The 17,462-nt window shown below is 35.1% G+C and overlaps 1 protein-coding gene across 1 annotated transcript in view; it reads right to left on the reverse strand.

Annotated features, from left to right (window-relative positions):
• Nucleotides 1–17,462, reverse strand: part of sspo (SCO-spondin) — a 94,741-nt gene that overhangs the window by 38,258 nt on the left and 39,021 nt on the right. Inside the window, 25 exon segments of the mRNA XM_058765946.1 lie at nt 96–175; nt 654–824; nt 1,024–1,194; nt 1,276–1,325; nt 2,023–2,117; nt 2,215–2,357; nt 2,432–2,566; nt 3,739–3,909; nt 3,999–4,045; nt 4,641–4,893; nt 4,984–5,154; nt 6,265–6,447; nt 6,517–6,608; nt 6,802–6,927; nt 7,025–7,154; nt 8,075–8,197; nt 8,316–8,507; nt 9,601–9,765; nt 9,848–10,013; nt 11,032–11,204; nt 11,290–11,550; nt 14,388–14,397; nt 14,400–14,626; nt 15,833–15,974; nt 16,256–16,383. Of these exon segments, the coding sequence (XP_058621929.1) occupies nt 96–175; nt 654–824; nt 1,024–1,194; nt 1,276–1,325; nt 2,023–2,117; nt 2,215–2,357; nt 2,432–2,566; nt 3,739–3,909; nt 3,999–4,045; nt 4,641–4,893; nt 4,984–5,154; nt 6,265–6,447; nt 6,517–6,608; nt 6,802–6,927; nt 7,025–7,154; nt 8,075–8,197; nt 8,316–8,507; nt 9,601–9,765; nt 9,848–10,013; nt 11,032–11,204; nt 11,290–11,550; nt 14,388–14,397; nt 14,400–14,626; nt 15,833–15,974; nt 16,256–16,383 (3,605 nt within the window).

The raw sequence follows: 17,462 nt of genomic DNA on the forward strand, positions 1-17,462 counted from the left end.
ATATTAACATATTCATATATGCATTATAATCTAGCCATCCCTTCCATTTACTTTCATATTACAAATACACTATAAAATACACAGATTTTACTCACAGTGAGGTCGTCACATGATCGTGGACACGAGGGTCCGCAGGCACTAAACACACTTCCTGGCACATGTGAACACGACGACACTAGAGACAGAGATCAGAGTTAGCATCTAATATACATGTGAACACACACACTTGTTTCACTATCCTTGTGGGGACATTCATAGGCGTAATGGTTTTTATACTGTACTTACTGTATGTGCTATTGCCCTACACCAACCCTACACCTAAACCTACCCCTTACAGGAGACTTTCTGCATTTTTAGATTTTCAAAAAACTTAATTCTGTGTGATTTATTAGCTTGTTTGCCCGTGGGGACCTCAATTTAGGTCCCCACCGTGACACGAGTCCCCATGAGTCTGTGTGTATTCAGGTTTAAGTCCCCACCTGAATAGAAAAACAAATACACACACACACACACACACACACTCGCTCACTTGCTCACTCCCACACTCCCACACACACACACACTCGCTCACTCACGCACACTCACTCCCACACTCCCACACACACACACACTCGCTCACTCACTCCCACACTCCCACACACTCACACACACACCTGGACAGTGGTGCGTGTTACACAGGATGACTTCAGTTCCCAGTCCTTCACAATAGTCTCCGTCTCCTCCTCTGAAGGGCCGATCACAGTCCCGTCTGCGGCTCCTCACTCCTCCACCGCACGACTTACTGCAGTCTGTCCAGGACGACCAGTCACTCCAGCCTCCGTCTCCTGCAGACACAACAACACAAACCAATCTGACATTTAAAGCGGTCTTTCGTGCTCTTGCAAATCACCGTTGTTTTTTTTCAAAACCTTTCATCAGAGTTGTCCTAAAACCTAAAACCAAAATGCATTCTTGTCTTAGGACAACTTTGATGAACTTTTTTGATCCACTTTAAATGTTGACTACTGTATATCTCTCACTCACGGCTGCAGGGTGTTGAAGCGCACACTCTGTCCTCTCGGTCCGGTCCCACACAGGGCAGTCCGTTCCCAGCTCGCTCCGGATCCGAACAGAAACGATAGCGCGACTGCAGACCAGCGCCACACGTCACAGAACACACACTCCATGGAGTCCAGGACGACCAGCCACCATCCACTGAAACACACACACACACAGAGTCTCACACACACATCAGAGAGTGTGTTACATGCACAAGAGCATCTCTAAACCTCTTACCGTCACACGCCACACTCATACAGTTCACCAGCTTTCCTGATTCACATGTGCTGCAGAAAGAAAATACATAATGAATAAATAATACTGTTATATGTTTATGTTCATATCATATGCAATCTCATTAAATGCGTAATTAAAAATAATTACCAATAATTATTAGTATTATTAAAATATTATTAATAATATAAAATATATTATATAACATTATATATTTTATTAATATTATTTTTTAATACAAATATTTTTATTAATAATAAATATTATCATTGAAAATTATAAGGTATTCTATCTAATTATAAAAATTACATTAGCATATATGTTTTACACATTCATATATACAGTATATATATATATGTACAATGCACAACTGTTAAATAATAAAAATAACAATTAAAAACTTTCACTAAAATATATTGACATTTTATATGTATTCTTATATGTGTTACTGCTAAATGCATTAAAAAATTATTAATTATTAAGAAAGAATAATATTATAGAATAAAATTATATTGCTTATGTTGTCAAAGTTTTTAAGACTTTCAGTAATTAAAAAAAGTTATTCTAACAATTAAATATATTAACATTTTAAAAATAATTTCATGTTCGTATAGGCATTACTGGTAAATGCATGTTAAAATATTATTAATATAAAAAAATATATATATATGGCTCATGTTTTCAATGATTTTGAGGTTTATTAAAATTAATTTTAAAAAGTGAATCTATTGTTTTGTGGCATGTTGTTACCAGTTGTTGCAGTTTTTGGTGACTGTGGCTCCGGGTTTGTACTGCTCTCCATCAACATGACAGCGACAGAGCGACAGAGACACACACTCGCCATCCTAAAACACACACACACACACACACAAATGACAGGTATACACTCACAGACTCTTCACAGACATAATCAGACATACAGAAACACTCACACACACACACCTGTAGAGCCGACCCGTCAGGACACTGGCACCCGGGCAGACAGCTGGTGTTTCTCTGGACCTCCATCCCCAAATCTGAACACAGCAGCTCCTCTCTCACACACTCGACCCACTCCTGACCGTCTGTACAAGCGCTTCCGTTCCCTGAGATCACACACACAGAAATGATGAGGTTACAGGACTCAGCTCACACAAACACACACGTGTCCGTCACTGACCGCAGGGCTGCAGGTTACAGGCGCTGAACTGCTGAGGCGTCCCGTGAGTCCTGACCGGACCTCTGGTTCTGCTCCTGTATCCTCCGCCGCAGGGAACTGAACACTCGGACCACGGGCTCCACGGGCCCTTCACTCCTGAGCACAGAGACCACAAATATCACATGAACGGTCACTTTACAGGGTCAGACCTCCTGGATAGAGGTTAATGATTTTCTGTTTTATAGGCCTTGAGTGGTCTGAACCATATTTTGGAATAAATCAGTGACGCCTCATAATTATTCATTAGAAGGTGTGGCTTCACCCTGCAAAAGGAGCTTGAGTCATTTAGATTCATACAAACACAAACAGTTCAGCATTATTATTACTGCATTAAAATATTGAATGGCACCAAGCAAACAGGCCTTCACACTTAGCTTTTGTATTTATTTATTTTTTCATTATTTAATATTTATATTTTGTATTATTTTGATTTAGTAACATATACATATATATATATATATATATATATATATATATATATATGTACTGTAAATAATTTATTATTTAATTTCGACTATTTATTTTATATATAGTATATAAATTTTTGGCTTTAGAAATTTCATATCATTTTTTTTTGTATTATATGCATAAATATCATCATTAACATAAATATGTTATTGTTACATGTATAAAAATTGATGTGTACATTTTAAAATTGAACAAAAAGTTGATCACAATTTGTTTTTATTTTTTAGCATCAAGTTAGTATTTTAGCTTTCAATAATATTTTTAATAATAGTTTTCATTTTAGCATTTTTATTTTTTTATTTTCATTTTGGTTAAAGTTTTTGTAAATTTGTTGTTTTTGTCCATTTTATTTTATATATTTATTTATTTTTTAAAAATATGTCCATAAAGTTTTTAAATATTTTTTTTGTTCTTTTATTACGTCAAGTTAAACAAAATAAGAAATGTTGCCTTTGCAATTATTTTATTTTATTTCAGATAACAATCATTTCAAATATATATGTGTGTGTGTAATTGTAAATTGCTGTGTGCCATTAAAGCTTTTACATTTATGCATTTAGCAGACGCTTTTATCCAAAACGACTTACATTGCATTCAAGTTACAGTTTTCACTTTTTTTTTTATCAGCTCTTGCTTTCTCTGGGAATCGAACCCATGATCTTGGCGTTGCTAGCGCCATGCTCTACTATTTGAGCTACAGGAAAGCTGTAGCTCAAATAGTATTTAATTATGTTTTTTGACCTGCATTCAACTCTTAATCACAGAAAGTCTTTAGTCGTGTTGTCATGGGGTCACTGTACCGAAACAAGGTGTAATGCTGCACGTGTCCAGGCCGATGCGCTCGCCCTCACAGGCACGGCCACCAAACGCTGGCGCTGGATTGGTTCCTGAACGATAGCGGCGTCTGATGCCCACGTCACATGTGCGACTGCATGCGCTCCACGCCGTCCACTCACTCCACCCACAATCCACTGCAGAGAATAAGAACAAATAAAAGCAGATGAGAAAACCCTTCACAAGCCAGGTAGATGAAAAACAGAACAGGGTGTGTGATTCTCACCAGGGCAGGGCGCTGTTCCACACTGCATCTCTCCATTAACACACGTGCTGTGAGCAAACACAAGAGACTGTCAGACCAAATCAACACGAGAAGTGATAAACCGTTTATCATGTTAATCATTATAACAACTTTACAACACTGAAAAATCTCAAGGGTGGTTGACATGTTACTGTAATATTATAGCAGTATCATACTATAATTCATTCAAGACCATTTCAAAATATATGCATTTTTTAATCTTAAATATATGGAAAAATTTTACTTTTAAAAATGCATTGGTCATTCTGACTATTTAAGTGAATATTTAAGCATTTAAAAATTAACTGAATTCAAAATGAGACAAATCCTGTTGAAAAAAAGGGTCAAAGGTAAAAGAAAGTCAGTTCTTGCACAACAAGGCCGCATTTATTTGAACAAAAATACAGCACAAATTGTGAAATATTATTACAATTCAAAATAACTGTTTTCTATGTGAATATCTGTTAAAATGTAATTTATTTCTGTGATCAATGCTGAATTTTCAGCATAATTGCTCTTATTTATTTAAAACAGAAATTGTCAGTAACATTATAAATGTCTTTACTGGCACTTTTGATCAATTTAATGCATCCTGAATAAAAATATGAATTTAAAGTAAGTTACCAGTTGTTACAGCTGTCGTTGGGCACGCTGTCTCCCTGCATGTACAGCGCCCCCTTATGATAACACGGGCAGCGGTGGAGAGGCACACAGGTGTTATTGAACAGATAGAAACCAGGAGAACAGTAACAGCCATCATAACACTCGGTGGCACACTCCACATCCGCCGTGGCATCCAGACACACTCGCGGACATGCGCCGCCCTGAGCCTCGCACTGAGCCTTAGACAGGAAGCTCATGCCGTCCGGACACACACCTGCAGCACACACACACACACACACACCAGTCAAACACGCACATCAGCAGAAGCTATGGAGAGGTTCCAGCAGGTTTATGTGTGATTTACCAGAGCAGGGCTGGACGTTGCAGTCTCGTGTCTGTATGTGCGGCCCGGGACAGCCGAGGCCTCCGTACAGCGGCGGAGGAGAACTGCAGAAGCGCTCTCTCGTCTGAACACCAGAGTCACACTCAGACGAACAGACAGACCAGCTCGACCAGGACGACCAGCCGCCGTTCACTACAGTCACATGAGATACAAACTCTCAGAGAAACTGCAGCGCTTGACAAAAATTTGAGCTTGTAAAAGTGTAGAGGATTTGTTTGTTTGTTTGTTTTGTTTTTTTGTTTGTTTTTTGGACAAAAATAGTGATTTTTTTTTTAAATTAATTACATTTCGTAATTTTTTTTCCACAGTAATAAAGAATTAGATTATTTTCTTTTTATAAGATTTTTATTTGGTAGTACTATTTTTTAGTATTATGTAGTAGTATGATTTTTATTAATTTTATCATTTATAATTTTTATAAAGTTTTATAATTTCTTATTGTGAATTAGCTTTTATTTTTATGCTCTTTATACTACATGATTTTAATTTTAGTTATATTTTTAGCAATTTTTTTATGTGTTGGTCATATTTAGTTTTTTTTTTTTTAATTATTACTATTTAGGTCTAATTTATTTTTATTTTATCTTTAGTTCAGTTTTCATTTTAATTTAGGTTAAATTTTTTGCTATTTATTTTTTATGCTATTATTTACATTTAATTCATTTTATTTCAGTTTTAGTTTAGTTTTCATTTTAATTTTAGCAACATTTTGTTATGTGCTTTTGTAATTTTTGTTCATTATTTTAATATTTTTTATTTGGGTTTCATTTCATTTTAAGGTCTAGTTTTAGTTCAGTTTTATTTTTGTTCATTTTATTTTAATTTTAGTGCTTCAATGAAAGCTAGAAATGTTGCTTCGACAACTGTTAATTAATAATAATAATAATAATAACTGTTAATAATAAACTACATATTATATATTATTAATATTTATATTTAATTTTATTATTTATTTTAGAATTACTATTTTAGTTAATATATTATAATAATGTTTAGGAAAAATTTGCCTTTACTCTAAAGATAAAAATGAGACTTTATTAACATATTTGGTCATTTGATTAATTTAGTACTTATTTATTGTTTAAATTTGAAAGAAAAAAAATTAACGTGAAATGTAAAAATGAATGGTGAAACGTCAACTTATCAAAAGCTTTATGCATCTTTGCAACTAAGAGCAAATGAGCAAGAAAGAGAAATCTAATTTCCAGTGCTATAATGAAGTGTGTTTGATGTCGTGTGTACCGGGGCAGTGGATGGTGTTGCACGGCTCGTGTTCTTCCGCGTCTCCTCCACAGGAGGTGCTGGTTTGTGTGTGATTACAGCTTCTGAAGCGCCGCCTCAGTCCCACAGCGTCCACATGATGAAAACACGTCTTACTGCACTCGGACCACAGCGTCCACTCGCTCCACGACTCTCCGTCAGGACCTGCACACCTCACAGTCATTATCTGCTCTAACACTAGTGTTATACACTAACAGTGTGTCCTGATGTTACCCTCTGAGCAGGACGTGTAGCACCGACGGGCTTCAGTCGAGTCTCCTTCACACGGCTCCACATGCACCGCTCCCACTGGACTCAGAGGAGATCTGTCCACAGGCGATTCAAAATATATGAATACAAATTTATTTTTTCAATGTAATAAAAACAAGTTTTCCTGCTGGTTTTTACAAACAAGTGAAAGTTATTGTGTGGTAATCCGCAAGTTTATTGTGCTTCACATGCATAAAAAACACAACAGAATATAACTTTAATAAACGGTTCATAAATGAGTCGGTCCACCTGTAACGGTGCTGTATTCCTGTCCCACAGCTGCTATCACATGACGTCCATGAAGACCAGGCCGACCAATCACAGCGAGCGACACAGCTGGATTCATCACAGGTGACACGCCCTTCTTTACACACACTGTGTGATTGGATAAAACATCACGACATGCATTTACAGCATTAAACACGGCCAGATCATCAGAAGAACCGCTCAGCAATCAAAGGAATCTACTGACCATGTGCTGCAGCTGCCGTTACTGACTTCCTGTCCAGGCTGGATGACCGAACCCTCCCATAAACACTCACATTTGCTGGCATTGACACAACGGCCGTCTTGCAGGAAGAGCCCATGAGGACAACGACATCCTAACCAACAAAAGAACAATCATATATACATAAATCATATATGTACAACATTGAAATATCTTATTAAATATTACTAATATAAGAAAACATATTAATTATTTATCATTAATTATTTATATAAAAATATATATTGAAATTATTTAAGAAATATTAAAATAACAAATTATTATTATTACATTTAATTATTTATTTTTATTAAAATAATAAATTGAATATAATAAACTGTAATAATTATTAATATTTAGTACTGTCAAATGATTAATCGCGACTAATCGCTTCCCAAATTTGTTTACATAATATATGCATGTGTACAGTGTATATTTATTATGTATATATTAATACACACACATACATGCATATATTTAAGAAAAATATGTTATGTTTATATAAAATTAAATATATTTATATATAATATAAATTATTTGAATATAAATATGTACATGTAAATACATGTAAATATTTTCAAAACATATGCTGTATGTGTGTGTCTTTATATATACATAATAAATATACACAGTACACACATATATTATGTAAACAAAAACTTATTTTGGATGCGATTACTCGTTTGACAGCACTAAATAATAATTTCCCTTTCAAATTACTATATTTCTATACTACATAATATATTTATTATTATCACTATATCACTATTATCACTATAATAATTAATATTATTACAATAAAATATACAATCAAATTCAAATATATATATATATATATATATATTTATTTATTTCATAAATATGCTAACTCTGCATATCTGTATTGATCAGTTAAATCAATATAAATAAATTGCATCAATATAAATAATCTGAGATACAATACTAGAGGACAATACATAAAATCTAAAGAAATGATTAATTGTAATATTTTTTTTTTCATCTATAAACAGCCTTGAAATGAAGGTGAGGTTGTACCTGTAGTGCAGTTTATGGTGCAGTTCCTCTCAGAATGGAGGTCAGAGCAGGTAACGGGACACGGGTCGATTTTTCCAGCCAAACAATCCGACTCGTCCACCAGGATCATTCCTCCAGTGCAGCCTGCAGCAAACAATCTCATTCAACAACAGCATACAGTAAACTACAAATAAAAGTCTGCAAAAACTGTCTAAATTTCAGAATAAGGACTGTTGCACTACAGCAAAGTAGCATTGCTCACCTCTCTGTGTGTCTGTGTCCGGGTCGCAGGTCTGTGTGTTACACGTGTGTGTTTGTCTGCTCATCCCCTCACAGTCTCTCCCACCGTTTTTGGGAGGAGGGTTCGAGCAGGTCCTGTTCCTCACCATCAGTCCTCCACCACACGGGACGTCACAACCGGACCACTGCGTCCACTCCGACCACTGACCGTCCACTGAGAACAGAGAATTCATCAGAGAAAACAATGAGCCTCGAATCCGTGCGTTACAGTGATTTTACTGCGGTTAAGGGATGTTTTTAGAGACGAGAGCATACCAATCATAACGCATTCAGCTCAGTTTGGACCCAGAAGAGTACTTTAAAAAAAATCCAATTTGATGAAATGAAAACAAAAATGGGTTAAGACTATGAAAATACACATCTTTTTTAAAGAAATAATAATAAAAATAATAATTAAATTTAAGACTATTAAATATTATTAAATGACTATAGTTTAACATGTTTATTTATTATTATTAATATTACTAGAACTTTTATTTATAATTATTAAATACCTGGAAAAGGTATGTATAACATATAATAATAATAATAATAATATATTATTATAATATATGTAGCCTCTTTCCTATATTTCTCACACACTTTTAGAGCTGAATTTTAATGATACACATGAATACACACACACACAAAACACATAACGAATATAAATGGCATAACAAATAAACTATTTAAAAAACACACAATAAATAATATTTTTTAAAATGCATATTGATGATCCAGCATGAAAAAAGCCATGGCTTTTGCAAGTCAAATTAATATATTTTGTTTAAAAAAATTCCATGGTAACATTTATGTTATTTTAATGTCGTTTTGTAAAATATTGTGCAAATGTTTCATAAATTATGACTGTTTTTCAGTTACAAGATCAACAGAGTTTAATTAAATTCATTCCAATAATTAATTATGTAAACTATGGCAATTCTCAGATTATTTGTTTTTATAAACTTTTTTTTCTCATGCATATATGCAATATATTTTCTTGCATTGCTATAGTTCACGTATATCTTGAAATTTATTGAAACTTATTATTAATAGAAAAGGGGTGACTGTAGTAATAGCACAATAACATTCAAAACTTTGAAGTGTTTGCATATTCACTCACTGATGAGAAGTTATTAATCAGATAAAATCGGGTTTCAGTTGAAAAGTCTTTTAATTTGAACTGTTCTATAATATTATGTCGAATGCAAAAACAGTATGCAGGTTTTGAATGCATTATGAGTGTTAATACAGAAACATGTTTGTACCAGGACAGGCCTGCAGGAAACACGCGCGGCTGTCGAACTGTGCGCCGCCGCAGGATCCGCCCGGCCGGGCGTCTCTCAGGATGTTCCTCTGGCGGAAAAGTGACCCCAGACCACACGACACACTGCACTGACTCCAGGACGTCCAGGGAGACAGAATACAGTCGACTGCAGGACACAAACAGACCTCTCAATCCCACAATGCACTTGACCTGAGATCAGCTCACATATAGACATCTGCTGGACTCACAGCAGTCGCTCTCGTCCGAGCCGTCAGCACAGTCTCTGCGCAGGTCACATCTCTTATCCAAACTCACACACTCGCCGCTCCAGCAGCTGAACTGTTTGTCGGAGCACAATTTGGGCAGCGGGGGGCGCTGAGAGGGTGTGACGGACCCTGAGGACAGAGATTAGTGCTATTCATATTTCTGTGATAAATAATATTAAAAATGGTCAATAAATGGTTTTAATATGTGTTAGGAGAGTCAGCACTATTAAAAATACAATTTCAGCTTGTCCTTTACTAGTTCATAAAAAAATAATAAAATAAAATACAGTAAAAAATTAAAAAATTAAATAAATGCGCATTACAAAAAGTGTTGTGAGTGTAAAATATGAAATAAAAAACATTCAAATGTAACAACAAATGATAAATAAAGCAAATATTTGTTTTTTTAATTCTGAAGTTTAAGGTTAGTCTATAGTCATAACTATATAAACAAATCAGACAGTTTATAAAAACATTTTTAAAACAACTTACTGATTCACCTGAATAATTGTGACAGTGTTGAAAAATAATTAAAAATAATTTTCAGTAACTGAAATAAAGCTGAAATATAAATATTAAATGAAAACTTTAAAACCGTACATGAAATGTAGAAATGTTGTCTTGGCAAAGAACTGAAATACATTTATGCTAAAGTACTAAATAAAAAAAAATTATATATTAAAAATACTTAAAATTATGAACTATTAAAAGAACCCCAAAATTAATAAAAATGACAAATGCACATAACAAAATTATTAGAATGAAAACTGAAAATATAAAAATAAAAGCTAATTCAAAATATTAATAAATATTATAACAGTACATAAATAACACTAAAATAATGTGTCATATTTGTATATTAAGTTAAATGCTGTTTGTTGTTGATGGTTGACTTTATATAAATCAGGATGTTTTAGTTCTGCATATCTGGTATACAACAATGCATCACTGTTTTTGTGCAAAATAAATATTATTCTGCATGCAGAAATAAATTATATCACAGTTCTGACAGTTCATTATTTAAAAAGATAAACCACTTAAATAACTTCAAGATAATTAGCTAGTACTTTTTCAGAAGCGTACTTGACTGTAATTGAACTACTTCAGTTATGATGAGCAGATTCTATGCAGGCTGCTCAACACTGATGGCGTGTAATTAGCAAAACAAATGTTTTGTTTGTACCACAGCGATCTTCATCGGATCCGTCGGGACAGTCCTCACGGCCGTCACACACAAGAGCAGCTTCCACACAACCGAACGTCCTGCAGGCAAACTGTCCTTCCACGCACACAATTCTGGGTAAACCATCATCAGAGGGTGTAGATGTTTCCCAGAGTCCTTTAGAAAATAGATTACAGTATTTTGAAAGCATTTACTATTGTTGTACACCATCACCTGCTGTGTCAAACACACAAACACACACCTGTCGTGTTGAAGTAGGGTGTCGGTGTCAGAATATGAACGCCCGGTTCTCCCGTCGGACCGACAGCAGGTGGCGCTGTTGTGATGTGGGTCGGCGGAGCCACTCCAGGGCTGCCGTCCTGTGGACTCTTGGTGTGAAGTCCGGGACGTCCAGAGGTGTAGTTATAGTGACCAGGGCCTCCTGTTGGTCCGGTGAGGGTCTGTAATCCTGGTACACCAGGTGGCGCTGTGGTCACTTCACTGCTAGGGGTGACCAACTCATCTGAACAGAACAATGAAAATTATAACTCTATTAGTTGCAAACAATATTTTTTTTCTTCAGAGGTTGATATAATAGATAATATTACATATATTACACATTGCATTATATAATGCTTAAAGAAAATGCTAAAAAAAGCTATTTTCTAGGACCATTAACATGTATTAATAAATTATATTTCATGCATAGAACACAGAATTAATTAATGTTTGCTATTTTTATTTAAAATCTATAAAAATAATTAAATTATTTTAAAAATCTAATTAAAAATTGCATTAAAGTCTTTTGGATTATAGGGAATTTGGATTATAGCAAAGTTATTATCGGTACCTAAAACTAACACCATAAACACCAATGTTTGTAACATAATAAATGTTCTATAACTGAAATGCAATAAAATATTTTTAAAAAGAAAAGAAAATTATTTTATTTTCACCTAGTTGCCAAGGCAACATTTCTCATTCTCAAATCATTTAAAATAAATCAAATTAAAACTGGAACAAAAAATTATAATTTAGAAAGAGAGAGAAAAAGCGAGAGAGAGGGATGTTTTTTAAAAATAGTACAAATTACAAAAACACGAAGTGACTAAAATTGTAACTAAAATTAAAATATAAAAAATTAAATAAAAGTCATAAAAACTATAATAGTATACCAGTAATACCAAAATAACATTGCATTACGGTGAGAGTTTGAGGTTTAAATGTGTGAAAATGTTTAATTGTAATCATAATGTCACAATGTAAAAAAAAAAAAAGTATTCATTAAAATATGATTCAGCTTTTTTATGTAAAATCCATTTTTTGTTGTTTTTACTGTGGTATGAAATGTGACCATGGACCACAAAACCAGTCTTAAGTGTCAATTTTACAAAATTGAGATTTCTACATCATCTGAATGCTGAATAAACAAGCTTTCCATTGATGTATGGTTTGTTAGGATCGGACAATATTTGGCTGAGATACAACTATTTGAATATCTGGAATCTGAGGGTGCAAAAAAATCTAAATATTGAGAAAATCACCTTTAAAGTCATCCACATGTTCTTAGCAATGCATATTACTAATCAAAAATTAAGTTTTGATATATTTTCGGTAGGAAATTCACTAAATATCTTCATGGAACATGATCTTTACTTAATATCCTAATGATTTTTGGCATAAAAGAAAAATGTATAATTTTGACCCATACAGTGTATTTTTGGCTATTTCTACAAATATACCCCAGCGACTTAAGACTGGTTTTGTGGTCCAGGGTCACAAATATGATCTGGTCACTTGATTCACCCAGGTCTCTGAGAAGTAATGAAAACTAAAAAGAAAAACCAGCAGGCAGCAGTCGTACCTCCTCTACATCCCAGCACCTCCACACGGAGGTAGAAAGTGTGGCGAAACTCTACAGGAATGATCCGGAGAAATCGAGCTCGGACCAATCTGTCCAACCAGCGTGTGACGGGCGTCCGGCCGACCATCCTCACCTCAAATATCTGACACAGACACAGCAATAAACTTCATTTACACATCCATTTCATTCCTAAATCAGCTATCTTTCATTTTAATCAACACAGCTCAATCTCAATGGCAAATTCATGGGTTTGATTACCTTCGGAGGAGAGCCTCCGTCTCCAGTCTCAGTGAAGTTGATGAAGTGGTTCTCCACTAAAGCGAAGGCCAGTCTGTATTTGGTCAGGTATCCCCACATGCGCTCACTGCCCTGCGTCACAACACCCGAAATCCACGTGGGCTCCAGGAAATCCACCTGGAAATACGGATGAGGGTCTCCGGGCAACGGACTCCATCCGGGCTCCATCACCATCCTGAGATTGGCCATTTACAAATACCAAAACAAACACATCAAAGGCATCAGGATACACGGAAAATGTTGTGGTTGATCTTGTTTATTCTATTTGTAAGATGAGATAATGGTCATATTTTTTGTTTATAATCTTAATTCATAATAAAATGCTCACACATTGGGTACGACGTTGAGCCGGCCTGCGTCTGCAGGATTATTCTCTCTGTATGAAGACGAGGTCAGCTGACCATAATGGACACGCCCATCCTCCAATCCCAGAGCAGAAGAACAGACATCTGATGGGAGACAAACAGGTAAGAGTCAGCTTATTACAGTTAACTAAAACCATAAAAAAGATTTTTTTTTAAATGTTAACTGGAAAATTTTTCTTTTTATTTCAGCTAGTCGTCAAGGCAAGATTTCTCATTTTCGTTTACTAAAATAACTAAAAATAAAATATAAATGAATAAAAACATATAGATGTTTTTTTTTTCTTGTTTTTTTTTTTTTTAATGAAAACACACAAGAAAACTATTAAACCTTTAACTCAAATTAAACTGAAAAATTTAAATAAAAATAATTCAGAATATTAACAAAAACTTTACTAGTATATCATATGAGTTCCTACCTCTCTGACCAGGTCCTTCCTAGTAAATGCAAAGAAAAAAAAAAAAACAATTTAAAATTTAATTCCAGGATTACTATGTATCTGATATACAACTGATAAAACAAAAACAGAATTCAATAAAACACAACTATAAACAATCTTCTGGACAGCAGAGTCACAATAGTACTACTTAAGCTCTATCAACACCATTTGTGCCATATTATGTCAATGAAAATGAGACATATTTAATAAATACAATAAAAATATTTTGCATTGTGACAGAGTTTGTTAAGCTTTATACATTTTAATATAATTATTTTTAATATTAATATTACCATTATTTTTTAAGTGATATGGCTATACTTATGGCTTGGGCACGTCATTGTCAGATTTGCTTTAACTGTGATTCTAGTTAACAGGTTAATAGGTTAAGCCTCACAGTGGTGGTCAGGGCACTCGGAGTGGTCACAGGTTTCTTGCTGGGCGTCCTGAGAGGGGCGGCGGTGGGGGTGACGTGGGTAATATTTGTGTGTGAACAGTCTCTCTCATCCGCTCCATCAGGACAGTGAGGAACTCCATCACAGCGGCGCTGCGCCTCAATGCAGCCTCCTGGAGGAGGACAGGAGAACTGACCCGATGGGCAGACCGCGGGCCTTCTGGTAGGAGCGGGACGAGTTCCTGAACATAAAAGAAATATTTCATTTATAACAAAATAAAGTGTAAAGCAAGAAAAAAAGCACGGAAAAACTGAAGCCTACTTTAAGGATGAATAAGAGTTTTGCACTGTGACATTATTTATATTTTTATAAATTCCCATTAGTTTTTGTAATTCTCATTATTTTTAATGGAGATTTTCATTTTAAATAAATGCATTAGTGACATGCAGTATTTGTTCACTTATTTAAATCTGTAAAATCTGATGCATTTTAAATTTTTTGGGGTTCTGGGGTAAAATGCATTATAATTAGTGCTGTCAAATGATTAATCGCGATTAATCACATCCAAAATAAAAGTTTTTGTTTACATAATATATGTGCGTGTATTGTGTATATTTATTATGTATATATAAATGCATACACATACAGCATATATTTTGAAAATATTTACACATATATATTTATATTCATATAATTTATATCATATATAAATATATTTAATATATAAACGTAACATATTTTTCTTAAATATATACATGCATGTGTGTGTATTTATATATACATAAATATACACAGTACACACATATATTATAAAAAACTTTAATTTTGGATGTGATTAATCGTGATTAATCATTTGACAGCACTAATTATAATAATTAATGATATATTTTCAAGCTTGATAAAACACTAAATCAAGTACTTTTTCCCCAGAAAAAATTAGTTTTAGTAATTTTGTTGTGTTTTGTCATTTTTTTTATTTGTTTTTGTCAAAAATAGTCTATTTAGTTTTTATTTTCCATTTCAGTTTTAGTAATTTTATTACGCCAACTAAAGTAAATAAAAATAGCAACCAAAAGAAATAAAGCTAAGAAATAAAAAAAAATTTTTTTGTTTGTTTGTGTTATTTTATTCAAATTATCATAGATTTTGACAAATATTTTTTGTTGTAGTTAATGATAGTAACACTGGCACCCACCACAGTTGAGCTCATCTGTCCCGTCACCGCAGTCGTTGATCCCATCACACAGCGCCCCCTGTGGACCAGCAGCAACACAGCGGCCGTTACCGCAGAGGAACTCGCTTTCTCTACAGGGACGCAGTGGCGGGACAGGAGTTGACCACTCATGCTCTGATAGGAATGAGAGTCAGAGAATTTTAGATAGATTTTAGGGCTGTTCACTTGCTGTTCTGACAACTAAAATGTAATGGAGAGGGAAACTAAAGATACCGTCAGCACAGCCCATGACTTCGACTCTCAGATAGATTCCATTCTGAAAATCATGAGGCAGAATTCGTACAAAGTGAGCCGACACCATCCGGTCCAGACGGGCCAAAGCTACGCCACGGTCATCACTGTTTCCCTGAAACACCTGGAAGAAACGTTCAGAAAAGCCAAATATAAATGCCTATTTCTTAAAGGTGCAGTATGTAATATTGACAGCTAGTGGTTGAAATGGGTACTGCAGTACAAATTCAAAATACTTTAATACAAAATTACACAAAATATTTTTTCCATCTTTGAGAAGGCAACCGCAGCAGACAGAAAAGAGTCAATGTTTCTGTTTTGCTGCATGTAGTGTTTAAGTGGGACATGAATTTAAGTGTTAGATGAGATTTTGTCTGTTGTTGATGTTGAGTGATTGTGTGTCACCTTAGCTTTGGGTCTGGCGTCTGTGATCAGCTCTTTATATGTGAACCACTGACGTCCGTCGCTGCTGAACTGAAGATAGAAGCTGGAAACAAACGTGTCAAACACGCCACCACCCTGCGTCAACACGCCTGCAACACCACAAACAAACAACACGTTACATTTTATTTAGCTTTATTATGAAAATCAAAACTTAACTGTTATGGTCTTGAATTAGCGATATTTCAGCACCAGAAAAACACAGACAAAGCAACCACTGAGAACAACCCAGCAAATGCCAAGAAACACCCCAGGAACCACCCAGAGAAATCTTCAAAATGCCTAGCAACACCCTAGCAACCACACAGCAATGTCCTAGTAACTACCATAAAACCCTATCAACCACCTTGCAATTCCCTAGCAACCATCCAGAATTCCCTAGAAACTGCCAAGCAACCACACAGCAATGCCCTAGCAACCACACAAATAAACCTAGCAAACAACCTAGCAATGCCCTTGTAATCACCCAGCACACCCTAGAAACCAAAGAGCAATGCCCTAGCAACTACCTAGACCACCCTAGAAACTGCCTAGTAAACACATTACAACGCCCTAGTAACCACCCTGATAATCCTAGCAAACTGACTGACATTTCCCTTGTAATCAGCCTCCGCAACCTAGAAACCACACAGCAAAGCCCCAGCAACCACCTAGAACACCCTTGAAACTATCTAGTAACCACATAGCAACACCCTAGCAAATCCCTAGCAATTGCCTAGCAACCACCTAGTAGCCACATAGAAACACCCAAGCAACCACCCTGAACACCCTAGCAACCACATAGCAAGATCCTAGCAATCACCCAAAACACCCAAGCAACTCCCTAGTAACTGACTAGCAACCTCCTAGTAACCACATAGCAAAACCCTAGAAACTACCCTGAACACCCTAGCAACCACCTAGTAACCACACAGCAACACCCTAGCAATCACCCTGAACACACTAGCAACTGCCTAGTAACCTCATAGCAACACCCTAGCAACGTCCTAGCAAATCTCCCAAAACACACAAGCAACTCCCTAGTAACTGCATAGAAACCTCATAGTAACCACATATCAACACCCTAAACACCCTAGCAACCTCCTAGTACCCACATAACAACAACCTAGCAACCACCACCCACATTTTCTTCAGAAAATGTACTAGTTATTATCATTATTATTTACAGTTT

Source organism: Onychostoma macrolepis, chromosome 24 (assembly GCF_012432095.1).
Source record: "Onychostoma macrolepis isolate SWU-2019 chromosome 24, ASM1243209v1, whole genome shotgun sequence".
Lineage (NCBI taxonomy): Eukaryota > Metazoa > Chordata > Actinopteri > Cypriniformes > Cyprinidae > Onychostoma > Onychostoma macrolepis.